General features: G+C 46.9%; 1 protein-coding gene across 2 annotated transcripts in view; it reads left to right on the top strand.

Moving 5' to 3' along the window:
- The window catches only part of LOC140491277 (beta-1,3-galactosyl-O-glycosyl-glycoprotein beta-1,6-N-acetylglucosaminyltransferase 3-like), a 31,456-nt gene extending 10,053 nt beyond the window's left edge, over nucleotides 1-21,403 (top strand). The window contains exons 1-2 of one of the 2 annotated variants that reach the window (XM_072589247.1): nucleotides 5,300-6,099; nucleotides 20,495-21,403. In XM_072589247.1, coding sequence (XP_072445348.1) covers nucleotides 5,332-6,099; nucleotides 20,495-21,031 — 1,305 coding nt within the window. In that variant the 5' untranslated portion in view covers nucleotides 5,300-5,331 and the 3' untranslated portion in view covers nucleotides 21,032-21,403. Of the gene's footprint in view, nucleotides 1-5,299; nucleotides 6,100-20,494 lie in introns of those variants that run through there. The other variant, XR_011963267.1, reaches the window with a different exon arrangement.
- The last annotated feature ends 6,428 nt before the right edge of the window (nucleotides 21,404-27,831 follow it).

The following is a 27,831-nucleotide window of genomic DNA, read 5'->3' as shown; positions in this document are numbered from 1 at the left end:
TCTAGGATGAATAAACTGGGTTTAGACTTCCTCATGTATATTTGTTTTTGGTTATATCGGAGTAACCATGGTTAGGGCAAAATATATGTGGACCAAGTTACTTTTGTAATCATCCAACATTCTTGTTGTTGAGTAAATGTTTTCTTAATCATATCAATGTATGCTTAGTGAAGGTAAAGGTAACATCCACATAGTCTGAGTAGAAAAAGCGCAGCAGGTCAGGCAGCATCCAAGGAACAGGAGAATCGACATTTCGGGCATCAGCCCTTCTTCAGGGCTGATGCCCAAAACGTCGATTCTCCTGTTCCTTGGATGCTGCCTGACCTGCTGCGCTTTTCCAGCAACACATTTTCAGCTCTGATCAACCAGCATCTGCAGTCCTCACTTTCTCCACATAGTCTGAGTAGACCATGGGTTGTTCTCATTACAGAGAGATGTGTACGCTCAGTTTGTATTGTCTAGTATCTACACATCATAGACCCTTCAAACTGTTCAGGAGATAGCAGCAGTCCATGAGAAAGGGACACTAACATAGCTTGCTGCTAAAGTTTGGTAGTTTTATAGCCTGCAGTCAAAATATGTAATTCAGTGTAATGTCATCTCTCACAAGTAAGTTAAGAGCATTCCTGAGGCATTTTATAAGAATGATCCCAGGAATGAAAGGCTTGTCACATGAGGAGTGGCTGAGGACTCTGGGTGTGGACTCAATGGAGTTCAGAAGAGTGAGGGAGATCTGATTGAAACTTACAGAATACTGAGACCCCGTGGTAGACTGGATATGGAAAGGTGTTTCCACGAGAAGGAGAGACTAGAACCAGAGGACATAGGCTCAGAATGAAAAGGTGATGCTTTAAAGCTGAGAGAAGCTATAGACCGGTAAGCCTGACATTGGTGGTGGGCAAGTTGTTAGAGGGAATCCTGACGGACAGGATTTACATGTATTCAGAAAGGCAAGGACTGATTAGGAATAGTCAACATGGCTTTGTGTGTGGGAAATCATGTCTCACTAACTTGACTGAGTTTGTTCAGAGAAGTAACAAAGAGGATTGATGAGGGCAGAGTCGTAGACGCAATCTATGTGGACTTCAGTAAGGCGTTCGACAAGGATCCTCATGGTAGACTGGTTAGCAAGGTTAGATCTCATGGAGTACAAGCAGAACAAGCCATTTGGATACAGAACTGACTTTGAAGGTAAAAGACAGAGTGCGGTGGCGGTTGCTTTTCAGACTCGAGGCCTGTGACAATGGTGTGCCACAAGGATCGGTGCTGGGTCCACTGCTTTTCATCATTTATATAATGATTTGGATGTGAACATAGGGGATACAGTTAGTAAGTTTGCAGATGACACCAAAACTAGAAGTGTAGTGGATGGCAAAGAAGGTTACCTCAGAGTACAACAGGATCTTGATGAGATGGGCCAATGGGCTGAGGAGTGGTGCGTGTGTGGAATGAGCTGCCAGAGGAAGTGGTGGAGGCTGGTACAATTACAGCATTTAAAGGGCATCTGGATTGGTATATAATGAGGAAAGCTGCAGAGGGATATGGGCCAAGTGCGGGCAATTGAGTCAAGATTAGGTTCGAAGAACTGGTCGGCATGGACGAGTTGGATTGATGGGACTGTTTCTGCATTGTACATCTCTATGACTCTGTAAGCCCCTCCACCCAATAAACTCCTCCCTATCTCTGTAACCTCATCCAGCCCTGACACTTTCCCTAAATCCAGAACCTCCTCCACCCCCTACACCCCACCCTATCTCTGAAACCTCCTCCAGTCCCAACAACCCTCTCTTAGCTGTAACATCAATGCTCATTATCGCTCCATGATGTCAGCCCTCCTGCAATTCCAGCCTCTTGATCATCCCCTAATTCCATCACTCCACCGGCCTTCAGCTGCTTGGTCCCTCCATGTTATCATCTCATAAGACTTTGAGCAATTTGCATTTTCCTTCTCTGATGAATCCTGTCCATTTTTTCCTGGAAACAATGTTATACCTGTTGTGGATTTACTGGAGTAATTCAGGAAGGGTCCCTCAACAGGACCTTGTAAACACAACATCAATATCACCTTGAAGACAAGGCCAGCAATATGACGCAACACTACTCCTTCTGCACTACTCCTACTCCTTCTCCACTTTACCCTTAATCCCAATTTTGAAATTAATCATCCTTCCTTCAGTTTTTCTGGGACAGAATCATGGACCTCTCTCCCATGTGACTTTGCATTTGTGGTCAGGGTTCTTAAAATACAAGGACAGTGGAGTTAAAGAGGAGAGTTCCTTATCATTTATGCCGGAGAGATTAGGGGGATGGGTAACAAGGCTGTCCCAGTCATTGATGCCCACTTCATGTGAATCCATAATCAAGTCTGTCATTGTGATGTTGCCATGGGAATGCACATTACATTCCTGTTCTGAGGGATACACAGAAACAGAGGAAATGAGACTTGGTCGAATCAGTCAAAGAGCCAAGATGTTTCACATCAGTGTCCCAGCGAGATGTGGACAGTTACAAGGGGAGTCAGGGTGAAACAATGCCTGCTGGAGTGTGATGACCTTCATTGTTCAGCCCTCTGAATATTGGAGTTGGGATGGTGTGCTGAGGTTGGACAGGAAGTTGGTAAGGCCAGTTCTGGAAAACTGTGTCCTGTTCTACTCATGCTGCTGTAGGAACGATATTATTAAACTGGAGACGGTTCAGAAAAGATTTATCAGGATGTTGCAGGGTTTGAGATATAAAATTAGACTGGAGAGGCTGGGACATTTTACAAAGAACATTACAGCACAGGAACAGGCCCTTCAACCCTCCAAGCCTGTACTGACACAGTTTGCCTTCCATATTAAAACTGTCTTCACTTACAGGATCCGTATTCCCCTGTTCCCTTCCTATTCATGCCTGCTGCTGGATGCTTCTTGAAAGCCACAATTATGTCTGCTTCCATTGTCTGTTCTGGCAGTGTGTTCCATGAATTCACCACCCTTTCCATGATAAACATGCCTCACATATCTCTTTTAAACATGCCCCTGACCCCTGCACCTTGAACCTGTGTCCCCGAGTAACTGACACTCCACCCTGAGCAAAGGCCTCATACTTTCCACCCTATCCATGCCATTCACAATCTTATAAACTTTTATAAGGTCGCCCCTCAATCTCCTGCATTCTAGTGAAAACAAACCCAGTCTATCCAATCTTTCTTCACAGGTAAAATCCCCCATTCCAGGCAACGTCCTGGTAAACATTTTCTGTCCCCTCTCTGAAGGATCCACATCAGAACTGTACATGTTTTTCACTGCAGCATAGGAAATTGAGGGGTGACCTTGTTGAGGTTTATAAAATCATGACAGATTTTGATATTGATAAGGTGAATGACAAGGGTCTTTTCCCTCGTGTGGGGGAGTTCAGACTCAGGGCCATGTTTGTAAGGTCAGAGGAAAAATATTTAAAGATTGAGGAGCAACTCTTTTTTCCCCAGAGTGGTTTGTGATGGAATGAACTTCCAGGTGAAGTAATATATGTGGACACAGTTACAATGTTTAAAAGATGCCAGCTCTTGATGCCAGTCATTTTTTGTTCTCCATTCTGTGCTACTGAATGCCCAAATTTCTGTGACATGCATTTCCAGAGGACGAACATGGCAAGGGAGTACATGTTAAATAGGAGGACCCTGGCAAGCACAGAAGATTAGACGGATCCTGGTTTGTGTGTCCAGCCATCCATGAAGGCAGTAGGATAGGCAGGTAAGGGAATTAAGAAGGGTCAAAGCCACTGAATACATGAGCAGGGAGGTGTCATGTTGGAGCTTTACAGGATTTTGGTGAGACCACAACTGGAATACTGGGTGCAGTTCTGGTCATCGCATTATAGGAAGGATGTGATTGTACTGGGGGGGGGGGGCAAAGGAGATCCACCAGGATGTTGCATTAGATTGAGCATTGCCTAAACCTGCAGGAGTGTTCTGCTGTGTGTGTGTGTGTGGCTATGGTAACCCACCTAGCCTGCACATCCCTGGACATTATGGCCAATTCAGCATGGCCAATCCACCTAACTTGAACATCTTTGAAATCAGAGCACCCGAAGGGTACCCAAGCAGACAACATGCAAAACTCCACACAGCCACCCAAGGCTGGAATCAAACTCTGGTTCCTGGCACTGTGCTCCAGCAATGCTAACCTCTGAGTCACTCTCGACTGGGGAATTTTTTTTTGGATTCAGATCAACTTGCTGTACTCAGATTCACATCTTTATTATGAACGGCCAAATCACCATAATTCCAATTTCGCATCAAAGAGAGAGAGAGAAAGAGATGAGGGGTGGTGAAGTTTGATTTAACTTGATTTACTATTGTCACTTTTTTTCAAATAAATTGATGGGATGGGGGCACCGTTGGCCGGGCCCGTGTTTATTGGCCATCCCTAATAGCCCAGAGGGCAGTTAAGAGTCACAGTACAAACAGGTAACCACTTCCCGTCTCCTGGTTCTCTCTTCATCCAAGGGTTACCCCTCCCACATTGTTGTGGGCTCGATGGCAGGTTCCTTCCTGAAAGAGCATCTCAGCCCAGGCTGGGGCGTGGTTTATTGGGCTCGGCTGGCTCTGTGTCTCTCTGGTAGTAGGTTCTCCGATCCAGACTGCACACCATCGCGATCCTCTCGTTTCCTTCACCCGGGCAACACCGATCCAGGAACGGCCGGAGAGAAGCAGAGACCGGGGAAGGAAACGCCTGTAGCCAGGCAGGCAGACAGCAGCGAGAGGAGCCCGGACTCCGAGAGAGAAACAACGGAACATTGGCTGGGTTTCATCCAGAGGAGGGCGGGAGGAGTTACTGAGAGACACAGAGAGAGGGAGAGGAGTTACCGAGAGAGAGAGAGAGAGAGAGAGTTACCGAGAGAGGGAGGAGAGGAGTTACTGAGGGACAGAGAAAGAGAGAGAGGAGTTACAGAGGGACAGAGAGAGGAGGAACGAGAGAGAGCAGTTACTGAGGGAGAGAGATGAGTTAGTGGAGGAAAGGGATTACAAAGGGAGAGGGGTTAAAGAGGGAGAGGGGTTACAAAGGGATAACGGAGAGAGGGAGAGGTGTTAAAGTGGGAGAGGAATTCCAGAGGGAGAGCAGTTCCGGGGGGAAGAGGGCGTAAAAGTCGGAGTCATTCGCTGAATCTTGGGGAAAAGGGAAGACAAGAGTCTAACAACGAGGGGACTGGCTGGTGCGACCTCTCCAGCAAATTGCAGTCACTCCTTCCCCACGGCCTGGTGGAGGCAGTGCTGCCCAGCACTGAGAGCATCCATTCTGCGTTTGCCTATCGCCTATAGGCTGGGGACACTGCCCTCTGGAAAGTGCCATGCCCAAGTTGAGCCAGCGTTGTACCCGTTGGTCGTGCATCAGATCAGCGCTGTGTGTACTCAGTGTGGTCTTGTTGTGCCAATGGCTGCTGGTCCAGAGAGGAGGGGGCCGGCTGACCCTCAGGCTGGTGAAACCAGGCGCCAGTCCAATGCAGGAACACCTCCTGCTGGTCGAAGAGAACTCCACCTGCTGGCAGATCATCCAGGGGGACAGGCAGGAGGTGGAAAGGGCCCTCCTCAACTCCATTAGTGTCTCCCTCAAGCACCAGGCCGTCACTGAGGGAGATTATCTGAACATGACCCGAAATTGCAGATCGTTTGTGAGGGCCCGCAAGTATATCACTGTCCCCCTGAGCCCTGAGGAGGAACACTTCCCCTTGGCTTACTCCATGGTCATCCACCAGAGCATTGAGATGTTCGAGAGGCTTCTACGGAGCATTTACGCCCCACAGAATGTCTACTGTATCCACGTGGACCGCAAATCCCCGAGTCAATTTCATGCGGCCGTTCAGGCCATCGCTTCGTGTTTCCACAATGTCTTTGTCGCAGCCAAGCTGGAGTGGGTCACCTATGCTGGATGGAGCAGAGTTCAGGCAGATCTCAACTGCATGAAGGAGCTGTTGGAGAGCCCTGTCCCCTGGAGGTACTTCATCAATGTGTGTGGCCAAGACTTCCCCCTGAAGACCAACCGGGAGATAGTCCGCAGCCTCAGAGCTCTGAACGGCTCCAACGTGATTGAGTCGGATCCTGCACCAGGGTTCAAAAAGGTAACCGCCTTCCTGTCTGCTCGGCCTCTCTTCATCCAAGTGTTTTCCATCCTCCCTCCCTCTCTCTCTCCCTCCAGTCCTTTACCTCTCGACTGTACAAAGAGATACAGAGTTGTTAAAAGTGTTCAATTGCATGGAGGGAGGTTCAGAATGTACAAAGGAATATAGAGGAGTTGGAGAGTTGAGCTGCAGAGGAGAAGGGCAATTGACGTTTCAAGTCGGAAACTTTCATCAGAACCAGGGGAGAGAAAGGGGCTGCAGAATAAATGGGGGTGTGGGGCTGGGGAAAGGTGGATGGGATGGTGATTGGTGGATGTAGGGAGGAGGTGGCTGTGATTGGACAGTGGGTGGGGTGGACAAGATGGGTGGAAAGGAAGATGGTCAGGTGAAAGGGATGGGGTAGAGAGAGAGGGCTGGGCCTGGGATAAGGAGGGATAGTGACGGATTACGCGAGTATACAGGAATGTAGGTAGGTTAAGAGTGTAGGAGAAAGTGAGGACTACAGATGCTGGAGATCAGAGACAAGAGTGTGGCACTGGAAAAGCACAATGGGTCAGGCAGGATCTGATTTGGACATAAGCCCTTCATCAGGAATGAGGCTTGTGGACCAGGGGGCTTAGAGGTAAGTGGGATGGGTGTGGGGCTGGGGGTGGAAGGTAGCTGGGAATGAGATAGATAGATGAAGGTATGCTGGGGGGTGGGGGAGGGGGGGTGTGTGTGGAAGGTAGAGTGGACAGGTGGGAAGCAAGATGGACCGGTCAGGAGGGTGGTGCTGAGTTGGAGGCTTGGGACTGCGATGAATTGGGGTGGGGAAATGAGGAAACTAGTGAAATCGACATTGATCCACCTGGTTGCAGAGTTCCAAGGTGGAATATCCAGGCATTAGCTGGTAAGGGTTTGGTGATGGAGGCGGCCCAGAACCTGTATGCCCTTGGTGGGAGGGGGAGTTAAAGTGTTCAGCCATGGGGCGGTGGGGTTGGTTGGTGGGTGTGAGTGTCCCAGAAATGTTCGCTGAAACAATCCACAAGTCAGAGTTCTGTCTCCCCGGTGTAGAGGAGACCACATTGGGTGCAATGGATGCAGTAGATGACATTGGTGGAGGTACAAGTATATTTCTGTCAGATGTGGAAGGATCCTTTGGAGCCTTGGACGGAGGGGAGGTGGGGGGGGGGGGGGGGGAGGTGTGGGTGCAGGTTTTGCACTTCTTTCAGAGGCCAGGGAAGGTGCCAGGAGGGGAGGGTGGGTTGGTAGAGGGTGTGAATCTGACAAGGGAATTGCAAAGGGAATGGTCTCTGAAATGCAGGTGGAGTGCAGAGGGAAATATGTCCCTAATGGTGCGGTCTGTTTGTAAGTGGCAGAAGTGGTGGAGGATAATGCAATGTATCCGGCTGTTGGTGGGGCAGAAGGTGAAGACCAAGGGGTTCTGTCCCTGTCACGTTGGGAGGAGTGTGGTTCAAGGGTGAAGGTACAGGAAATGGAGCAGATGCACTGGGGGGCATTGTCAACCATGTGGGAGAGGAAATTGTAGTTTTTGAGGTAGGACGCCATCTGGGATGTTCTGTGGTGGAATTGGTCCTCCTGGGAACAGAGGCAGAGAAATTGGGAAATAAGGGATAGTGTTTTTATAGGGGCAGGGTGTGAGAAGGTGTATTTCAGGTAGCTGTGGGAGTTGGTGGGTTTGTAGTAGATGTCCACGGTTAGTCGGTTGCCAGAGATGGAGAGGTCCAGGAAGGGGAAGCAGGTGTCAGAGATTGTCCGGGTGAATTTGAGGTCAGGTTGGAAGGTGTTGGTAGAACTAATGAACTTTTCAACTACCTCATGCAAATACGAGGTAGTGCTAATCCAGTCATCAATGTAGTGGAGGAAAACGTGGGGAATGGTACCGCTGGATGAAGAGGCAGGCATAGATGGGGCCCATGTGGGTGCTCATGGCTACCCCTTAAGAGTTAAGAGTGAACAGAAGAATGTAAGTTCAGTTCAGAGCATGTAAAGGATTGTTCTTAGGTTGATATTGAAATAGTCTCACAAACTTGATTGAGTTTTTTGAAGTAACAAAGAGGATTGATCAGGGCAGAGCAGTAGATGTCATCTGTATGGACTTCAGTAAGGTATTCAACAAGTTTCCCCATGAGAGACTGATTAGCAAGATTAGATCTCATGGAATACAGGGAGAACTAGCCATTTGGATACAGAACTGGCTCAAAAGATAGAAGACACAGGGTGGTGGAGGGTTGTTTTTCAGACTGGAGGCCTGTCACCAGTGAAGTGCCACAAGGATCGGTGCTGGGCCCTCTACTTTTTGTCATTTACATAAATGATTCGGATGCGAGCATAAGAGATACAGTTAGTAAGTTTGCAGATGACACCAAAATTGAAGGTGTAGTGGACAGCGAAGAGGGTTAGCTCAGATTACAACAGGATCAGGACTTGATGGGCCAATGGGCTGAGACATGGCAGATGGAGTTTAATTCACATAAATGTGAGGTGCTGCATTTTGGGAAAGCAAAGCTTAGCAGGACTTATACACTTAATGGTAAGGTCCTTGGGAGTGTCGCTTAACAAAGAGACCTTGGAGTGCAAGTTCGTAGCTCCTTGAAGCGGAGTCGCAGGTAGATAGGATAGTGAAGGCAGCGTTTGGTATATGCTCCTTTATTGATCAGAGTATGGAGTACAGAAGTTACGAGGTCATGTTGCGGCTGTACAAGACATTGGATAGGCCCTGTTGTAATATTGCATGCAATTCTGGGTCTCCTTCCTATTGGAGAGATGTTGTGAAACTTGAAAGGATTCCAAAATGATTTACAAGGATGTTGCCAGGGTTGGAGGATTTGAGCTATAGGGAGAGGCTGAACAGGCTGAGGCTGTTTTCCCTGGAGCGTCAGAGGCTGAGGGGTGACCTTAGAGAGGTTTACAAAATTATGGGGGGCATGGATAGGATAAATAGACAAAGTCTTTTCCCTGGGGTCGGGGAGTCCAGAACTAGAGGGCATTCGTTTCGGGTGAGAGGGGAAAGATATAAAAGAGACCTGAGCGGCAACATTTTCATGGAGTGTGGTACGCATATGGAATGAGCTGCCAGAAGATGTGGTGGAGGCTGGTACAACTGCAACAGTTAAGAGGCATTTGGATGGGTATATGAATAGGAAGGCTTTGGAGGGATATGGGCCGGGTGCTGGCAGGTGGGACTAGATTGGGTTGGGATATCTGGTCGGCGTGGACAGGTTGGACCGAAGGGTCTGTTTCCGTGCTGTACATCTCTAGGACTGTAAGTGGGTACTGCAGATGCTGGAGATTACTGTCAAGATTAGAGCAGTGTTGTAAAAGCACAGCAGGTCAGGCAGCATCCGAGGAGCAGGAAACCTCTACATCAGGAATAACTTCACAGAGGCCATTATCCAGTCACCAACTCACCCTTTTGTTTACACATGGAGCCCTTGACACGGATCCAACTTCCTCAGAGCCAGCTCAGAGTGAACAGAGCATCTGATCGTCCTGTTTATTTTTTTTTCGGAAGCGGCCTCAGAAGTAGCAGTCGAAGTCGTCCCCAGGTGTAGGTAGGCCCAGGCAGCAGCAGCAGCAGCAGAGGCGCAGGTGAGGTCCAGGCTTCAGTCGCAGGAGCAGGCACAGACCCAGACTGTAGCAGCAGTGGTGGTAGTAGCTGAGCACAGCTTCAAATTAACAGAAGAAATAAGCAGAAAGAAACCACAACAAACTATGAAAAAAAAAATAAACTCCTCAGGAGGAGGACACCAACAGCAGCACATAAGACACACTGAGGCTATTTCAAAGTCAGTCTCTTCTCAAGAGGATTGAAGAGTCCTTCATATGCTGAGCCAGCTCTCTGAGCAGATCCCTTGACATGCCTGTTTATTTTTCTTCCACTACCACCCAACAGCAGTCGTGCGTATTTTTCCCTTGTACCCATGTCATGTGTGTAGGTGTCAGATGCAGTGAAAAACAACAAGTGTGTAAATCTTAATTTATGTGGGAAATAGAACCCACTCACTTCATAATTTCAGTCCAAGACAAGATCTGCAGCAGCAGTATCATCTGATATACTCTTGCAAGAGTGGTGTCTACAAGATAGGCACACAGTACAAAACCTCGATTCAATTCATTTCTCTTTCCCTCCTCCCACTACTCTAAACCCAGCACCCATTCCTCTTGTTTATCTCTTGCCTTATCTGGCCTTGTGCGTAACAGTACAGGTTTTGCTTGGCCATTTCACCACATCCCTCTGTGGTCTATTGTTGGCGTATATCCTCCTTCACTGCCATCTGCTTCCTTGCTTTCTAAAGCAACATTTCCTCTCATTCTTCGTCCACACTGAGCCTTATGGCCTCTTGATTGTGGTTTTTGTTTTTGCAGAAGCGGGAAACAGATGCTTCTCGGTGTTTGTACAAAGCATATCTAGCTTAACCTACACTCCCCTTCCTCTTTCATGATTTAGCTTTGTGATTTCGCAGACATTTGTAATTGCTCCTCACAATTTATATTCCATCACCAGGAAGAAAGGAAACAGACAGTCCTGTTTATTTATATTTTATTAAACAATTCACAGTTTATACAAACAATCACATTTACAGCGATATACAGAGAAACAGCAATTTTACAAGGGAGGGGAATGACAAAGCCAACCCCAAACCCTGACCTTCAACCAGTTTTCAGGGAAATGAGAACAAACCTCAAATCCCAGTTTCAATCATTACAAACAGTAACAATGACATTCATACATATAAGACAGTCCAATTGTGTAAGAAACAGAGCATACAATACAGACCCCCAAAAAAACCAGCAAGCCTTCCCCCCCCCCCCAAATCCCTCCCACCTTCTGGAAGCTCTAAGGCAGCCTGCCCGTACGCACCTTCCGGGCCTCGGTCCGCCCTGACACACCTTTCGACCACTTGTAGGACAGCCCATCCAGATTACCCCTTCTCAGGACGACAGCGCTCAGAATGGCCTACCCACCTACTGGCTTTAGGGGCAACAGGCATCAGGGTGGCCTACCCACCCTTTGGTTCTCAGGGGTGACAGCTTTCAGGACCACCCATGAATGTCCCAGCTCACAGTAAGGCCTGCAGACCCAGGGACACACAAGACAGTGCAGGTGATAAGCCCAACAAGAAACACAATAGAGTTAATTGTGAAAAAACAGAGTCCAAATATTGAGTCTTCAAAAAAAAAGAGTTCTCAGGAACAGAGTCCATTCCAGTTTACGACATGTGTTGTCAGAAATAGAGACCACTGCTAAAAACAGGGTCTACAACCAAGGGCAGAGTCCACTCCCAAAGGCAGCAAATGCACACCCCAGAGCACATAGATGTTCAGTCTCCATGGAGTCCTGGCACATCCTTGGAGAGCCAGGCCCACTCACAGGAACACAGTACATTGTAAAGGTAGTTAACCTCACAGGGGTTTTGGTCCACTCCTGAAGGAAAGGTCTTCTCCCAAACTCCAGGATACAGCAAGTGCTCATCTCCCAGCACACACACAGGTGTTCAACCTTCAGAGGCCCAGTCTCAGGGCTAGGCCTCCCCACAGGAACAGCTCCTCTGATAAAATGTATGTCTTCCACAAGGGCTCAGTCCAAACAGTGAGGACACATACAAAAAAACAAAGAAAACTAGAGTCCAAGGGCTAAGCCCTACCACAAAATTAACATTGTCCTTTTCTCAAAAGTGAAGAAAAGAGTAACACACAGACTGTAACCAGCCAGTGAAACAACAATCCCCTAATGAGAACTGAGTTACACCTGAGACACATTATGTGCATCAGGAGTTTAACAATCAGTCCTCACTAAAGGAATATCAGTTAACAAGCTGGCTAAATAATTCAGCTAGTTCAGGAATCAGGTATCCCCCACACAAAAAACAAGCAGAAACCAACAGTAACACACTGTGACCCAGCCAGCACAGAGTCAGTCCCCTAAATCGAGAAGACCTCTGAATCTCCTGTTTATAAATTTTATGAAACAGTTTATAAAAACAGTTAACATTTACAAGAGGCAGCAATTTTACAAGGGAGAGGAGCATTCCCCTGTTTTTGTTTTATTTTATTAAACAAGTACAAAAAAGAGGTTACAGCACAACAGTTAACATTTACAGCTGTATACAACAGAAATTTTGCAAGGGAGAGGAGCAGCAAATCTCGGCCCCAAACCCTACCGTTCAACCAGTTCACAGGGAATTGAGGACAAACCATAAATCCCAGTTTCAAATATGAAAAGACAGCAACAATGATATTTATGCATAAGACAATCCTGTTACATTAAAAAGTGCAGATAATACAGACCCAGCAAGACCCCGTCCCTCTCACCTTCCGACCACTCTAAGGCAGCCCGCCCCTACGTGCCTTCCGGCTCTCAGTCCGCCCTGACACACCTTTCGACCACCTCTAGGACTGCCCGCCCCAGTACCCACCTGGGTGACAACGCTGAGGACGGCTGCCAACCTTCTAGCTCTCGGTCTGCCCCTACATACCATTGGGCTCTCACCCACCCCGATGCGCCATCTGGCCAGTGGCTATCCTGGCACACTTTTCGGCCACCTCTAGGACAGCCTGTCCCCTTCCCTGGGTCGACAGTGTGCAGGGCAGCCCACAAGCCTTCTGGATCTCAGCCCGTCCCTACGCGCTTTCTGGCTCTCGGCTGCTCTGACACAGCTTTCGACCACCTCGAGGACAGCCCGTCCCGATTACCCCTTTTCAGGATGACAGTGCTCAGAACGGTCTACCCACCATCTAGCTCTCGGGAGACTGTCATAAGGTGGCCTACCAACCTTCAGGTTCACAGGATGGCCTACCCACTCACCCCAGGTGGGTACTGGGGCGGGCAGTCCTAGAGGTGGTCGAAAGGTGTGTCAGGGCGGACTGAGAGCCGGAAGGCACGTAGGGGCGGGCTGCCTTAGAGTGGTCGGAAGGTGAGAGGGACGGGGTCTTGCTGGGTCTGTATTATCTGCACTTTTTAATGTAACAGGATTGTCTTATGCATAAATGTCATTGTTGCTGTCTTTTCATATTTGAGTGGGAGGCTCTCGGGGTGACAGCTTTCAGGACGACCCATGAGCCTCCCAGCTCACGGTAAGACCTGCCAGACCCAGGGACATGCAAGACAGTGCAGGTGATAAACCCAACAAACCAGATGACAGTTAATTACCAACAAACAGAGTCCTTTCTAGTCCAGAGTCCATTAGCACAGACATTTTTCTTCAAAATGTAGTGTCCATTTCCAGGCCTGAGGGGTGGAGAGAGTGCCTTGATGAGACCACATCAGAATCAGTCTGTACATTTTTCTCTCATTTAAAACATAAAATAATTACATTGACAGCAAGTTTCACCTGCCTTTTTCCTGGGAATGAAGGGTTTATCTTATGAAGGAAGGTTGAACAAATTGGCTTTTATACATTTATGTTTGGAAATCTGAGAGATCTTTTTGAAATGTATAAATTTCTCTGAGGGGACATGATAAGGTGGTTGATGGGACATTGCTTTCTCTTGTAGGTTCTGTACAATAAGATATCGTCAGAGTCCTACAGCACCGAAACATACCCTTTTGTCCAACTCATCCATGCCAAGCAGGTATCCTAATTGGAACTAGTCCCATTATCCTGTGTTTGGTCCATATCCCCCTAAACTTGTCCTATTTATGTGGTCTGTTAAATCTTGTGATTGTACCCACTACAACAATTCTTTTTGGCAACTTGCTCTGTATTTGCACCACCCTCAGGTCTCACCTTAAACCTATGCCCTCTGGGTTTGGACTCCCCTATCCCAGGGCTATTCACTTTTATCGATTTCCCCCACAATTTTATAAACCGCGATATGATCACCCTTCACCCTCCGATACTCCAGTGAGAAAAGTCCTAGCCTATCTAGCCTCTCCTTATAACTAAAACCCTGCAGTCCTGGCAACATCTTTGTAAATCTATTCTGCATCCTTTGCAGTTTAACAACACCCTTCCAACAGCAGGTCGATCACATTATTTACCCAATACTCCAAAAGTGAACTCACCAATGCCTTGCAGAATTATTTTCCCCTGAGACGGCTGTTGCACTGTGTAAATCTCTTCTGTACAAAGTTGTGAAGGCTGAGTTGATGAAGTTATGAAAGGGTGAGCAAGGTGACCTTTTTTTAAAAAAAGATAAGGACCCCGGGGCAACCAATAGAAATGTGGAATTGAAATTGCAACCAGAAGAGCAGTGATCTTCTTGAATGGTGGAGCAGACTTGAAGGGACGAATGGCTGACTTTTGCTATGATATTGGTGGAGACAGGTTATACCTTAGTTCAAATAAAGAGTAGGGAGTTTTCTGACCACTCAGCTAAGGAAAGGGTCCTCCTGATAACATGAACCTTGAAGTTAATCTCCCTCTGCACCAGTCACAGAATTAAAGAATTCTTGCGGAAGGATGCCATTCAGCCCATTGTGTCTGTAATTATTCCACATTTAGTACCAATCTCCTGCATTTCCTCACTCAACTCTGGCAACATCCTTGTAAATCTTTTCTGAACCTTTTCAAGTTTCACAACATCCTTCCTATAGCAGGGAGACCAGAATTGCATGCTGTATTCCAGAAGTTGCCAAACCAATGTCCTGTTCAGCCACAGCATGACCTCCCAACTCCTACACATAATGCACTGACCAATAATGGCAAGCATAGCAAACGACTTCTTCACTACCCTGTTTATCTGCGACTCCATTTTCAAGAAACTATGAATCAGCATTCCAAGATCTCTTGCTTCATCGTCACTCCCCAGACTTTACCATGAAGTGTATTATTCCTGCCCTGATTTGCCTTTCCAAAATGGAGCACCTCACATTTCTCGACATTAAACTCCATCTGGCAGTCCTCGGCCTATTAGCCCATCTGATCAAGATCCCGTTGTACGCGGAGGTTGACTTGAAATATTACTCTGGATGTAGGTTTGCTCGTTGAGCTGGAAGGTTCATTTTCAGATGTTTGTCACCATACTAGGCAACATCTTCAGTGAACCTTCCAACTCAGCGAACAAATCTACATCTAGAACCTCAACCTGAGCTACAAACCTTCTCAAACCTTGCTGATGTATTACTGTCATATATAATCGAGTTACAGTAAAAAATGTTGTCTTATGTGCTTTACAGTCAGATATTGATAGGTTAAGTTGGCAAAAATGTTGGCAAATGGAGTGCAATGTGGGAAAATGTGAAGTTGTTCATCTGGAAGGGAAATCAAAAGAATAGAATATTATTTAAATGGAGAAAGCTTCAGAAAGTTGCAATACAAAGGGACTTGGGGGAACTAGTGAATGAAACATGGAAAGCTCGCACACGGGGGCAGCAGGTAATTGGGAAGACTAATGGAATATTGGATGAAAACAGAAATTTCTGGGGAGACTCAGCAGGTCGGGTAGCATTTGTGGAGAGAAAACAGAGTCAATGTTTTGAGTCTGGTGACCTTTCTTCAGAACTGAAGTGGAATGTTTGCCCTTACTTGAAGGGGGGGGTGGTTGGAGTATAAAAGTCAGGAAGTCTTACTGCAACTGTGCAAGGTGCTTGTGGGAGTACATCCGGAGCACTGCGAGCACTTCTGGTCACCTTATTTAAGAAAACATGTTGTTTCATTGGAGGAAGTTAAGAGAATGTTCAGTGGGATGGCCCCCATTATGGAGGGATTGTCTTAAAAACAAAAGGCTAAACAGGATTCTACTCACTGGAGTTTAGAAGAATGAGAGGTGACCTCATTGAAATGGACAGGATTAAGGGGCTTGACAGGATAAATGCTGAAAGGATGTTTCTCCTCATGGGAGAGTCCAGGACCAGGGGGGGTACTGTCTCAGAATAAAGGGGCACCAGTTTAAGACTGAGATGAGGTGGAATTTCCTCTCTCAGAAGGTTGTGAATCTTTGGAATTCCTTGCCACAGACAGCTGTCCTTGCATATATTTAAGGTTCAGATGGATAGATTCTTGCTCAGTTGGGGAATTAAGCGTTATGGGGATAGGGCAAGAACATGGACTTGAGGAATGTTGAATCAGCCACGATCCTAGTGAAGCTGGCTTGAGGGACCAAATGGCCGACTCCTGTCCCGACTTGTTAATGGTCTTACATTTACTGATGAAACTGTTCAAAGATGTTATCGCACAACTCTGGAGCAAAAGCGACTTAAACCTGGGTCTCCGAGGCTCACACCGCATGGATCCTAGTTTACTTTGTATCATGCACTTGACATTGATGCTGGCAGTTATGGCTGCAATTCGCACCAACCTGCCTTAGATCAAATTAATGAAGCGAAGCCAATGCAGGTTTTCAAAAGGTAAGTCTCTAACATCGCATCATGCATTGATGAAGTAGCTGAGAATTCGAATGCAGAGAATGTTGTCTGAACTGGATTCAATGAAGTGTTTCACTAGACACTAGATAAAAACGGCTGGACAACAAAATTGACAACACAAGCCCTGATTCATGGATCTTGTTTTGGATGGGTGGTTGGGAGATGGGAATGATCCACAGAGCTGGGACATATAAACATCAAGACCCGGAGCAGGAGAAGATGATTTGGCCCTCCATGAGGCCCACCATACTATATGATCATGGCTAATGCTCAATCTCAATGCCATACTACCACTTTCTCCCCATGCCTTTGATGCTTTTGAAACCTAAATATTTGTTAATCGCATTCTTGGATATATTCAATGACTCAAACTCCACAGCTTTCTGTGGTACAGAATTCCATAACTTCACTATCCTGTAAGTTAAGAAATGTTTCCGCATCTCAGCCCTAAATAGACGACTGCTTTTATTCAATATGTCAGTGATATCAATCTTGCAGTATGTGGCAAAATGCCCATATTCGGGACAATGATAAACCTGGAGGATTAGCAAATGGTGAGGATGATGTGAATTGTTCAGAGTCACCACAATGAACAGACAGCATCCAGTCAGAGGTGAATACAGAAGAGTGTAAGGTGATATGTTTTGGGAGAAGGTAATAGAAATGTAATGGCACAATCGTAAAGAGTGCGCAGGATTAGAGGGATCTGGCGATAAACATTCATCAACATTAGAAGATGGGGGAGGCCATAAGAGGGTAGAAAAGCAGAAGGCTTCATAAATAGAGGCATTGATGCCAATAAATGGTTGAGTTATGCTGCATGTCGAATTGGTTTAGCCCCAGTTGGATTGTTGTGGTCATTTCCGGTGACTATAAAATGATGTGAGGACCCTCAGGATAGGGAGGAGATTTCGCAGAATGGTGCCAGGGTTTAAGTTGGATGGCTCAGTTGGAAAGGTCAACGATGCTCCCATTGGAATAAAGGAGATTGGAGTGAGGTTTATTCAATGGGTGAGCACTCGGTAATTAAGACAAGGAAATATACTTCACTGTTTACCGATTGTACAAGTGCAATGGAATACAGACGTAAGATTTTGGGTTAGAGGCATAGTAGGGAGATCTGAGGAATTGAAATGCAAATTAAGCCTAAACTACATTTGTATGAGATGATGGCAAGTTCCAATGTAAGTTGTATAAAAGAAAATCAGCTCCCATACATACAAGGAACAAGAGTAGGCCATTGGCCCTTTTGATCCTGTTCCACCATCCACATTCCTGCATACCATCGATAATCTATCCTCCCCTTGGTAACCAAGGATCCATATCTCCCATGCATGATGCCACAAGGACCAAGGATAAAAGATATCTTTTGATACAATGTAAATAAAGTGTCTTGTGTCTTGCGGAAGGGGTGGCACGGTGGCTCAGTGGTTAGCACTGTTGCCTCACAGCGCCAAAGACCTGGGTTCGATTCCAGCCTTGGGCGACTGTCTGTGTGGAGTTTGCACATTCTCCCCATGTCTGCGTGGGTTTCCTCCAGATGCTCTGGTTTCCTGCCACAATCCACAAAGATGTGCAGGCCAGGTAGATTTGTCGTGCTAAATTGCCCATAGTGTTCGGGTGCATTCGTCAGGGGTAAATATCGGGTAGGGTAATGGGTATGGATGGGTTGCTCTTCACAGGATTGGTGTGGACTTGTTGGGCCAAATGGCCTGTTTCCATACTGTAGAGAATCTAATGTGTGGTGTCCTTCACTCTGAGGGAGGAGCTTTGGATTCAAGTCCTACTCCAGGAGCTGATGGCCATAGGAAGGTGTCTTCATTGCTGTTGTGAGACACTCAAGAGCATGGGCCAAGTGCTGCAAAATGTGATGAGAACAGCTCAGAGCTTGTCTTTTTGACCAGTGCAGACACGATGGGCTGAAGGGCAACTTATTATTTTGATGCTCTAAACCTCAATAACCAGAGAGCATGGAGTCATAGCATCATGCAGTATGGAACAGACCCTTCAGTTCAGGTGAAGGGTGGAAGATATAGGGGGGATGTCAGGGGTAGGTTCTTTACCCAGAGAGTGGTGGGGGCATGGGATGCACTGCCTGTGGGAGTGGCAGAGTCAGAATCATTGGTGACCTTTAAGCGGCAATTGGATAAGTACATAGATAGGTGTTTAAGCTAGGACAAGTGTTCAGCACAACATCGTGGGCCGAAGGGCCTGTTATGTGCTGTATTGTTCTATGTTCAACCTGTCTGCGCTGACCAGTCATCCCAATCTGACCTAGTCCCATTTGCCAGCCTTTGGCACATATCTCTCTCACCTATTTCTATTCATGTCCACATCTAGATGCCTTTTAAATATTGTCATTGTACCAGCCGCCTCCACCACCTCTTGGTAGCTCATTCCAGGCACACATCATCCACTGCATGAAAGACCCTCAGGTCTTTCCCCTCTCACCTTAAACCTATGCTTCTAGTTTTGGACTCCCCCACCCTTGGGAAAAGACCTTTGGCTATACAGCCGATGTGGAAGGAATCAAAATGGGGCAAGAACAGAAAAGGAGGTCAGCTAAACAATTCTGAGCAGCAACAGAAAAGTGCAGCCAAGCACATATGCAAGCTAGCTAGCTTACTGAAACTGGCCCCAGCTAAGTGAGAAGGTAGGAAGACCGAAACAACACTCAACAGGTGTTGTAGAAGTTTAAGGTCAATGATCTAATGCTAAACGTCATGTAAATAGATCAGGATCTGATTGATCAGTTGTGTTGCTAAGGCTTGAAATCAAAATGTAATTCGTGAAAAGGGAACGCTGATTTGTGTGTAAAAGTGTGATTGCAACTGCCTGTTTCAGACTCTCCAGGCAAGGGTGGGCTTTGACCCGGCTGGTCGAGTCTTCTTGCATGTATGTGATAAAGGAAGCTGTGTGAAGTGTACTATCATCCGGCTGATCATTTCAACATGGATCCATGCTCCTCCTGATTTTATGAACTTCTGTAAGGATACCCCTCAGCATCCAACACTCCAGGGAAAATAGCCCCAGCCTATTCAACCTCTTACTGTAGCTCAAACCCTCCAATCTCGGCAACATCCTGGTAAATCTCTTCTGCACCCTCTCAAGTTTAACAACATCCTTTCTTTCGAAGGGTGACCAGAATTGTATGCAGTATTTTAAAAGTGGCCTCACCAATGTCTTCTACAGACAATAGATCACACTTGGTAATGGCAAATGCATATCAGAGATAGTCAAAGATACTCCTACTTATAGACAATAGGTGCAGGAGTAGCACCACCATTCATTATGATCATGGCTAATCATCCACAATCAGTATCCTGTTCCTGCCTTATCCCCATAACCCTTGATTCCACTATCTTTCAGAGCTCTATCCATCTCTGTTACAGCTGCAACATTACATCCCAACTCGTATACTCAATGCACGGACCAATGAAAGTAAAGGTATCAAACACCTACTTCACCACCCTGTCTATCTGCAATGCAACTTTCAAAGAACTATATCCCTGCACACCATGTCCTTCTCTCGAAGGCAAAAGCTCTGTGTTCAAGTCCCACTCCAGGAGTTGATGACCACAGGAAAGTGTCTCCATTGCACTGGTGAGGCATGAAAGGCAATGTTCCAAGTGCTGGAAAATGAGACTGGAGTAGCAAGGAGCCTGTTTTGCCAGCACAGATACGATGGGCTGAAGGATCTATTTTTCTGGTGCTCTCAACCTTTATGACCAGAGGGCACAGCTTGAAGTGTATTTTTGGAGCCAGATCCACTGGGAGAGTTTGAGGATGAGTTTTATGTTTGCTCAGCGAATGAGCATTGGGAGATGGTTTGGGAGGCAGGGATTTGGGGAAGTAGGCAGGTGACTGGCACTAGGCAATAGGAGTGAGAAAAGCCTGAGGGGCTGAATGGCCTTGTTCTCCACTGTAAGGTGAGTAACTGAGAGAAGGAGTGTGCATGGATCTTGCCGGAGCTGGGGGCAAGAAGAGTGCAAAGGAGTTGGGGAGGGAAAAAGCCATAGGCAAAGTTGAAAAGCTATCATTTCTGCTTTCTTGTCTCTCTCACTCTCTCTTGTGCCTGCCTTTTAGAAACGTTGGCAATACCACCATGATACCCTCGACCAAGTCGTCTTGACAGCGCAACTGAAAGACCAGCCGAACATCAGCACCTCCATCTTCGTGGGCAGCGCCTACTTCATGGCCTCCAGAGAGTTTGTCAGCCATGTGTTTGATAGTGCCGAGATCCAGGCCTTCCTCAAGTGGTCGGAGGACACCTACAGCCCGGACGAGCATGTGTGGGCTACCCTGCACAGAATGCCCAATGTACCCGGCTCCATCCCATACACCCAAGGAGCCACCAGGACACTTGGCCGGGCAGTAAAGTGGTCCTTTGAGGCTGGTGACGTTGCGAGGGGTGCCCTATACCCTCCCTGCACGGGAAGGTATCGCCACTTGGTTTGTGTGTACGGGGCAGGAGATCTACAGTGGGTGGTCCGTCAGAGATGTTTCTTTGCAAATAAGTTTGACCCCAATATGGACAACACAGCAGTACAGTGCATGGAGGAATATCTCCGAAACAGGACACTTGGTAAAATTGGGGCTGGGTTGGAGGTTGGGACAGAGTAAACCTCAGTAATGGTGGTAGGGGTGGTGGGTGAGACATCGGAAACACTAAGAGACTGGGCACTGTGAAACTGGGCACTGTGAGATTGTATACTATAACACTGGGTGCTGTGGAGGCCAGGCACAGTGAGACTGCATGCTGTAACATGGCCATTGTAACACGAGACAGTGAGAGGCTGGGCACTGTAGTGTTGTGCACTGTCGAGATTGGATAGCTTAATACTATCCACTGTAACACTGGGCACTGTGAGACTTAGCACTGTAACATTAGTTACTGTGAGAGTCAAAATGTATGGTGCTGGAAAAGCATGGCAGGTCAGGCAGCATCCGAGGAGCAGGAGAACCGATATTTCAGGTATAAGCCATTCATCAGGAATGTGGGGGAATAAGGGGGTTGAGATAAATAGAGGGAGGGTGGGGCTTTTGGGGAAGGTAGCTGGGAAGGTGCTCGGTAAATCCATCGGTGTTGGGGGGGCGGGGGGGGGGGGGTGATTGTGATTGGTCGGTGGGGAAGGTCGAACATATAGTTAGGAAGGAAGATGGACAGGTCAAGAGGAGAGAGCAGATTTAGAGGGTTGGATCTGGGATGAGGTGCGGGAAGAGGAGAGATTTGGAAACTAGTGTCGTTAATGTTGATGCCATGTGGTTGAGGGTCCCAAGGCAGAAGATGAGGTGTTCTTCCTCCAGTTGTCAGATAGCTTGGATTTGGTGGTGCAGGAAGTGTCATTGTGGAGTGGGAGGAGGAGTTGAAGTGGTTGGCTACAGGTCAATGGAGTTATTTGTGCCCAGTCTCACAGGGACACATCCACTAATAATACTCAACAGTGCACGAGTGGACACTGCATTACTGGAACACTGCACGAGTGGGCACTGCATTACTGGAACACTGCACTAGTGGGCACTGCATTACTGGAACACTGCACGAGTGGGCACTGCCTTACTGGAACACTGCACGAGTGGGCACTGCCTTACTGGAACACTGCACGAGTGGGCACTCTACAGCTGGACACTGCAAGACCAGTGTTGTGACCATCACTTTTTTTTATTTTTCTCATTTTGGTTTGGAACTGTGAGTCCAAATTGAGAATTGAACTTTGAACAGTGGCTAGTTCTTCTTTTTAAAAAAAGTGGAGAGACAAAAGACTGATGTTTGCTGTTAGGATCTGGCCAGGAAAGATAATGCAGGTGAATTACTGCTCTCTGAACACAGCAGACGCTTCAGCACCGAGATGTAGTTCTGCTCAGGGACTGACAGCTGGATGGATAGTGAATGGGTCAGTCAGTAAGAGGAATGCTGCCGGGCAGGTAACCACAGAGAATGGTGAGAAAGAAAGCAAAAACCATGAGTGACCTCGCTCTGACTGGATTTTGGGCTTGGAGGAAGTGCTTCTTTGGAAGTTGCTGGACTGGTCTGGTCTTCTTTTTGGTTTGACTTTGTCTAGTTATTTCCCCAGTTGTTAACTTGTTAAAAGGTCTGAGATGAGAATGTGAGTCTTCGGGAATGAGTATTAGTCTCCACAGGTCTTCAGAATTTGTTCGCATTGACTGGTGACTTTAAGTTCAAACATGGTATACAGTTCTTGTGCCTGTAATACAACCCAGCATCAAAGGATTTCATGATGACCTCGATTTATCATTGAAACTAAAATTTTAAACAGGTTTATCTCTTAACTGTCTGCTGGTGTGCGAATTGGGGGTGGGGGTGGGGGGGTGGGTGGGGGGGGGGGGGGGAGGTTTGCATGGGTTTATGATCATCTGTATTCTGCTAAAGTGACATAAACAGAAATTAACAATTTATTAACTTATAAACTTGATATCCAAGATCTGTTATTTGTAAATTCTGGTAAGGAACAATTGAACAATTTTGAGGGTCATTGAATGTCACTGTGTTGCAAATCCAGTGATTGGGAGGTTGGTTTTGGTTCAGCTTCATTTTCCTGTGTCACTCCGGACACCGCACCTCCGGGCACAATAACTCTGGACATAGTGTCATACAGGGAGTGACAATGTCCAGAGTTATTGTGCTCGGAGGTACGGTGTCTGGACTGACAGTGTCATACAGGGAGTGACAATGTCCAGAGTTATTGTGCTCGGAGGTACGGTGTCTGGACTGACAGTGTCATACAGGGAGTGACAGTCACTCCGGACACCGTACCTCCGGGCACAATAACTTGGGACATTGTCACTCCCTGTATGACACTGTCAGTCCAGACACTCCACTGTCACTCCGGTTACAACACTGTAACTCTGGACACTATCACTAGATACTGTGAGATCAGACTGTGACCCTGGACAGTGTAATGCTGGACATTGCGATGTCAGATGTTTTAACTATAGACACTAACACCGGAAATAGTGACACTGGATATCATTTGGATGCAGATAGAAATGAAAACAGTCAAAAAGAAAACAAATGAGATAGAATCTACTTGTAGAAATGGGAACTAAATGGGACTGAGTGAGAATGATTATGGCTGTTTAATGAACAGAAATCAGAACACTGTAATAATGTCCACATCTAATTGAGGGTCTCGGGGTGGTTTGTATAAAGAATACCAGATATGCGGGAGTGAGTTTCAGACTGGAATCTAATCAAGGGGTTCAGGGTGGTTTCTGTACAAATGACGGAAGCTGACCTATGTGTGTGAATGTCCTGTGTTAGTCTAACATTCAGGGATTGTTTAATGGAGCTTGCTTCATACTTCAAGGACTCAGATATCTCCATTTTATCCATCTCCCACCAAAATTGACAGGGCAATGACAGCAGAAGCTATACAAAGAGAAATGCTGCCACTGTGATGCCACATGTAATGCCATCTGTATACATCCAGGGTAGGAACAATCCTGGGATTGATCCCTCCACTCCATCCTCATCAAACACTCCCAGGACAGAGATAGAATGGTGTTAGGTACAGAGGAAGAACACACCTCAACTACGTGCCCTTCATTGTTCCTTTGGCCATGGGTTTGAAATGCCTTCTCCACACTGTCATAGGACTATAGATCTGTCTCTGAATTTTGTTTCATCATTTAGGCATGTATTCAGCCCAGTGAGCCCTCACAGCTCTCTCTCCCTCATAAGCATAGATATTGTGTCTGTCTCTCCTCTTCTGTCTCCCCATTTCTCTCCTGTGTGTGACTCTCTCTCTCTCTCTCTCTCTCTCTCGTTGCCTCTCACTTCTCTGCCTCCCTCCCTCATCGCTGCTTTCTGTGGGTTTTCTGTGGGTTCGTGACACCATTGCGATGTTAAGAGAGACTGTACCATGAATGTCACAGTGTTTGGTGTGCCCTGGAGGATGGAGGAGTAGCTGGTGGGCAGTAAACAAGGTCATTTCCAGCTTGGTGAGCTAGTACCACCCCGACCTCAAATTTACCTGGACCGTGTCAGACTCCTCCCTCCCCTTCCTGGACCTCTCCATTTCTATCTCGGGCGACTGACTCAACACAGAAATTTACTACAAACTGACCGATCCCACAGCTACCTAGATTACACCTCCTCCCACCCTGCTCCCTGTAAAAACGCCATCCCATATTCCCAATTCCTTCGCCTCCGCCGCATCTGTTCCCAGGAGGACCAATTCCACTACCGAACAGCCCAAATGGCCTCCTTCTTCAAAGACCGCAATTTCCCCTCCGACGTAGTCGATGATACTCTCCACCACATCTCCTCCACTTCCCGCACCACCGCCCTTGAATCCTGCCCCTCCAATCGCCACCAGGACAGAACCCCACTGGACCTCACCTTCCACCCCACCAACCTCCGGATACATCGTATCATCCATCATCATTTCCACCATCTCCAAACAGACCCCACCACCAGGGATATATTTCCCTCCCCACCCCTATCAGCGTTCCGGAGAGACCACTCCCTCCGCGACTCCCTTGTCAGGTCCATACCCCCCCACCAACCCAACCTCCACTCCCGGCACCTTCCCCTGCAACCACAAGAAGTGCAAAACTTGCACCCACACCTCCCCCCAAGGCCCCAGTGGATCCTTCCATATCAGTTGCAAATTTACCTGCACCTCCACACACCATTTACTGTATCCGCTGCACCCGATGTGGTCTCCTCTACATTGAGGAGACAGGCCACCTACTTGCAGAACGTTTCAGGGAACACGTCTGGGACACCCGCACCAACCAACCAACACTTGAACGCCCCCTCCCACTCTGCCAAGGACATGCAGGTCCTTGGCCTTCCTCCATCACCAGACCCTGGCCACACGACGCCTGGAGGAACAGCGCCTCATCTTCCGCCCAGGAACCCTCCAACCACACGGGATGAATGTAGATTTCTCCAGCTTCCTCATTTCCCCTCCCCGCACCTTATCTCAGTCCCAAACCCCGGATTCAGCACCGCCGTCTTGACCTGCAATCTTCTTCCCGACCTCTCCGCCCCCACCCCCTCTCTGGCCTATCACCCTCACCCTCACCTCCTTCCACCTATCGTATTCCCAGAGCCCCTCCCCCAAATTCCCCCCCACCTTTTATCTCAGCCCGCTTGGCACACTAGCCTCATTCCTGAAGAAGGGCTTATGCCCGAAACATCGATTCTTCTGCTCCTCAGATGCTGCCTGGCCTGCTGCGCTTTTTCAGCACCACACTTTTCAACTCCGGTCTCCAGTATCTGCAGTCCTCACTTTCTCCGAGCTAGTACCAAGTGGGGCTGCCTGTAGGGTCACTGCTAAAGACACAGGCACTTACAATTGATAGCAATGAGTAGCTGAAGGGAACAAATGTAATGTTTCCAGGTTCACTGAAAAGACCTATGGTGGGTGGGAAAGAAAGCTGTGGGGATGACCAAAGATACAGGCAACTTCGCTGAGTGAGGAAGGAATTAGTAGATGGAATATAATGTGCAGCAGATATTTCCAAACTAATTTAGTGACTGATTAAAATTCCCATTCCTTGCCCAGTCCATCCTTCTACACCCAAAGGTGATTTGTCCCTGTGGGACAGCAGTGTAGGTCAAACTGCGGGATATGAAGATGGGAACTGTGAAGTGTTCCCAGTCTGAGCCACAACATGAGGAGCACAAGGATTGAGATGACTATTCTGTCATGGAAGTTGACTGAGTTTTTGAAACAAGGTCCCTGTGATTGACAACACTATAAACCTGGCAGCATCCAGAACCAGAGGAATCACAGATGGAAGTGGGAAGGGACTGGGCAAGGGTAGAAAAAAATCAAGTCAATGTTCTGGGGACATGAGTTTGAATCCTACCGCGGCAGATCGTGGGAATTGAATTCAATTTCAGGCGAAAAGGAAGGAGTCTTCCCCATTACAACATTGTTGTGAAAACCTGTCTGATACACTAATGTGCTTTAGGTAAGGAAATTTGCCATTTGACCTGGTCTGGCTTACATGTGACTCCAGACCCACAGCAATGTGCTTGACCTTTAACTACCCCTCTAGGCAACTGGGGATGGAGAATAATGCCAGCCCAATCAATGATGCTTCCATTTGTGAGCAAACTTAAATAAAGTTCTCCAGCTCTGGTACCCTCCTGGTAATCTTCCTGTGCCAACTCTCCAAGATTGATGAATTCTTTGGCAATGCAGTTCAGTTCAGTTCCCAGTTCAACATTTAGCTCAATTAACAGGGTTTGTATACCTCTAATTTTTAATGTTTGCTTTAATGATTAATTGCATTAGGTACTCAACTTGCAAAGATCATAGAATCCCTACACTGCAGAAAGAGACCATTTGGCCCATTGAGTTTGCATCGACCCTCCACAACCCAGGCCCTGGTCATGACATGGGCTGCTTCAGGCCCAGCCAACTCCATTTTCACCTGTAGCTCCATGATCAGCTTGTCTTTCTCCCTGCCTCACAATTATTCATCCCTTTGTCTGCCAGACTGCTCTTCTCTCTCTTTCTGGGCTCCATCTATTGGAGGAGTGGGACACAAGTAAGTTGTTCTCTCTTACTGGTTCCCTTCATGCGAGTTTCAGGTCTAGTCTGGTTGACAATGTCCAGACAAAGTGACGAATTTGGTCCCTAGTGCTGCAACTGCGAATCTGATGCTCCCCAGTCAGAATCTGTTCTCCGTCCTTGCCATTTGAAGCATGTCTTTGAGGTGGTGTTTAAAGGGGAATCAACATTTAGGAGGGAAGTGATGTAATAATCAGTAAAAACAATCTTGACCATGTCTGTCTTGCGACTAGTTGTTAGGAAGAAGTACTTTACTGTGTTCATTTTGTGTGTTGCCAATTTCAATGTCGAAGCTGAAACCTAATAGCATTCCTGTTTTCGTTCCTCACTCATGTCTGAAACATACATCTTTAACCATACATTATATATCAGTCAGAACTATTTAATGTCTTCTGAAAACACTTCTGGGCCAGACCAGGTAAGATTCCCAAACTCCCTTTGGTGAAGGACATGAGTGAAGCAGATGTGTATTTACAGCAATTGGTGTTTGGTTCTGCAATGAGACTATGAAACTAACTTTCAATTCCAGATGGATTAATTATTTGAGATTAAATTCTGCCAATTGCTGGTATGTGTATCCTGGGTCACTGCATTACAAGTCCAGTGAGGTTCCCCCAGTCCAACTACATCATAATTTACATTATTCCTCAAATATCAACACCTTAGTTTCCTACAGCACTGTCTGTGTGCACAGCAGCTCATTCAATTCTCTCTCCCCCACCATTTACGCCATTTGTTACTGTGTAGCTGCTACAGTTTAATTTCAAAATGTGTGCATTTCAGTTGGAAAATACAAATGATTCTGTAATTTTAACCTTATTAATTGATTGGTTATTAATCATTTATTTCATTCTTAGATTATGGAGTAAT

This window comes from Chiloscyllium punctatum, chromosome 19, assembly GCF_047496795.1.
Source record: "Chiloscyllium punctatum isolate Juve2018m chromosome 19, sChiPun1.3, whole genome shotgun sequence".
Classification (NCBI taxonomy): Eukaryota; Metazoa; Chordata; class Chondrichthyes; order Orectolobiformes; family Hemiscylliidae; genus Chiloscyllium; species Chiloscyllium punctatum.
Note: the sequence above shows the minus strand (reverse complement) of the source record. Positions and strands in the feature narration are given on the sequence as shown.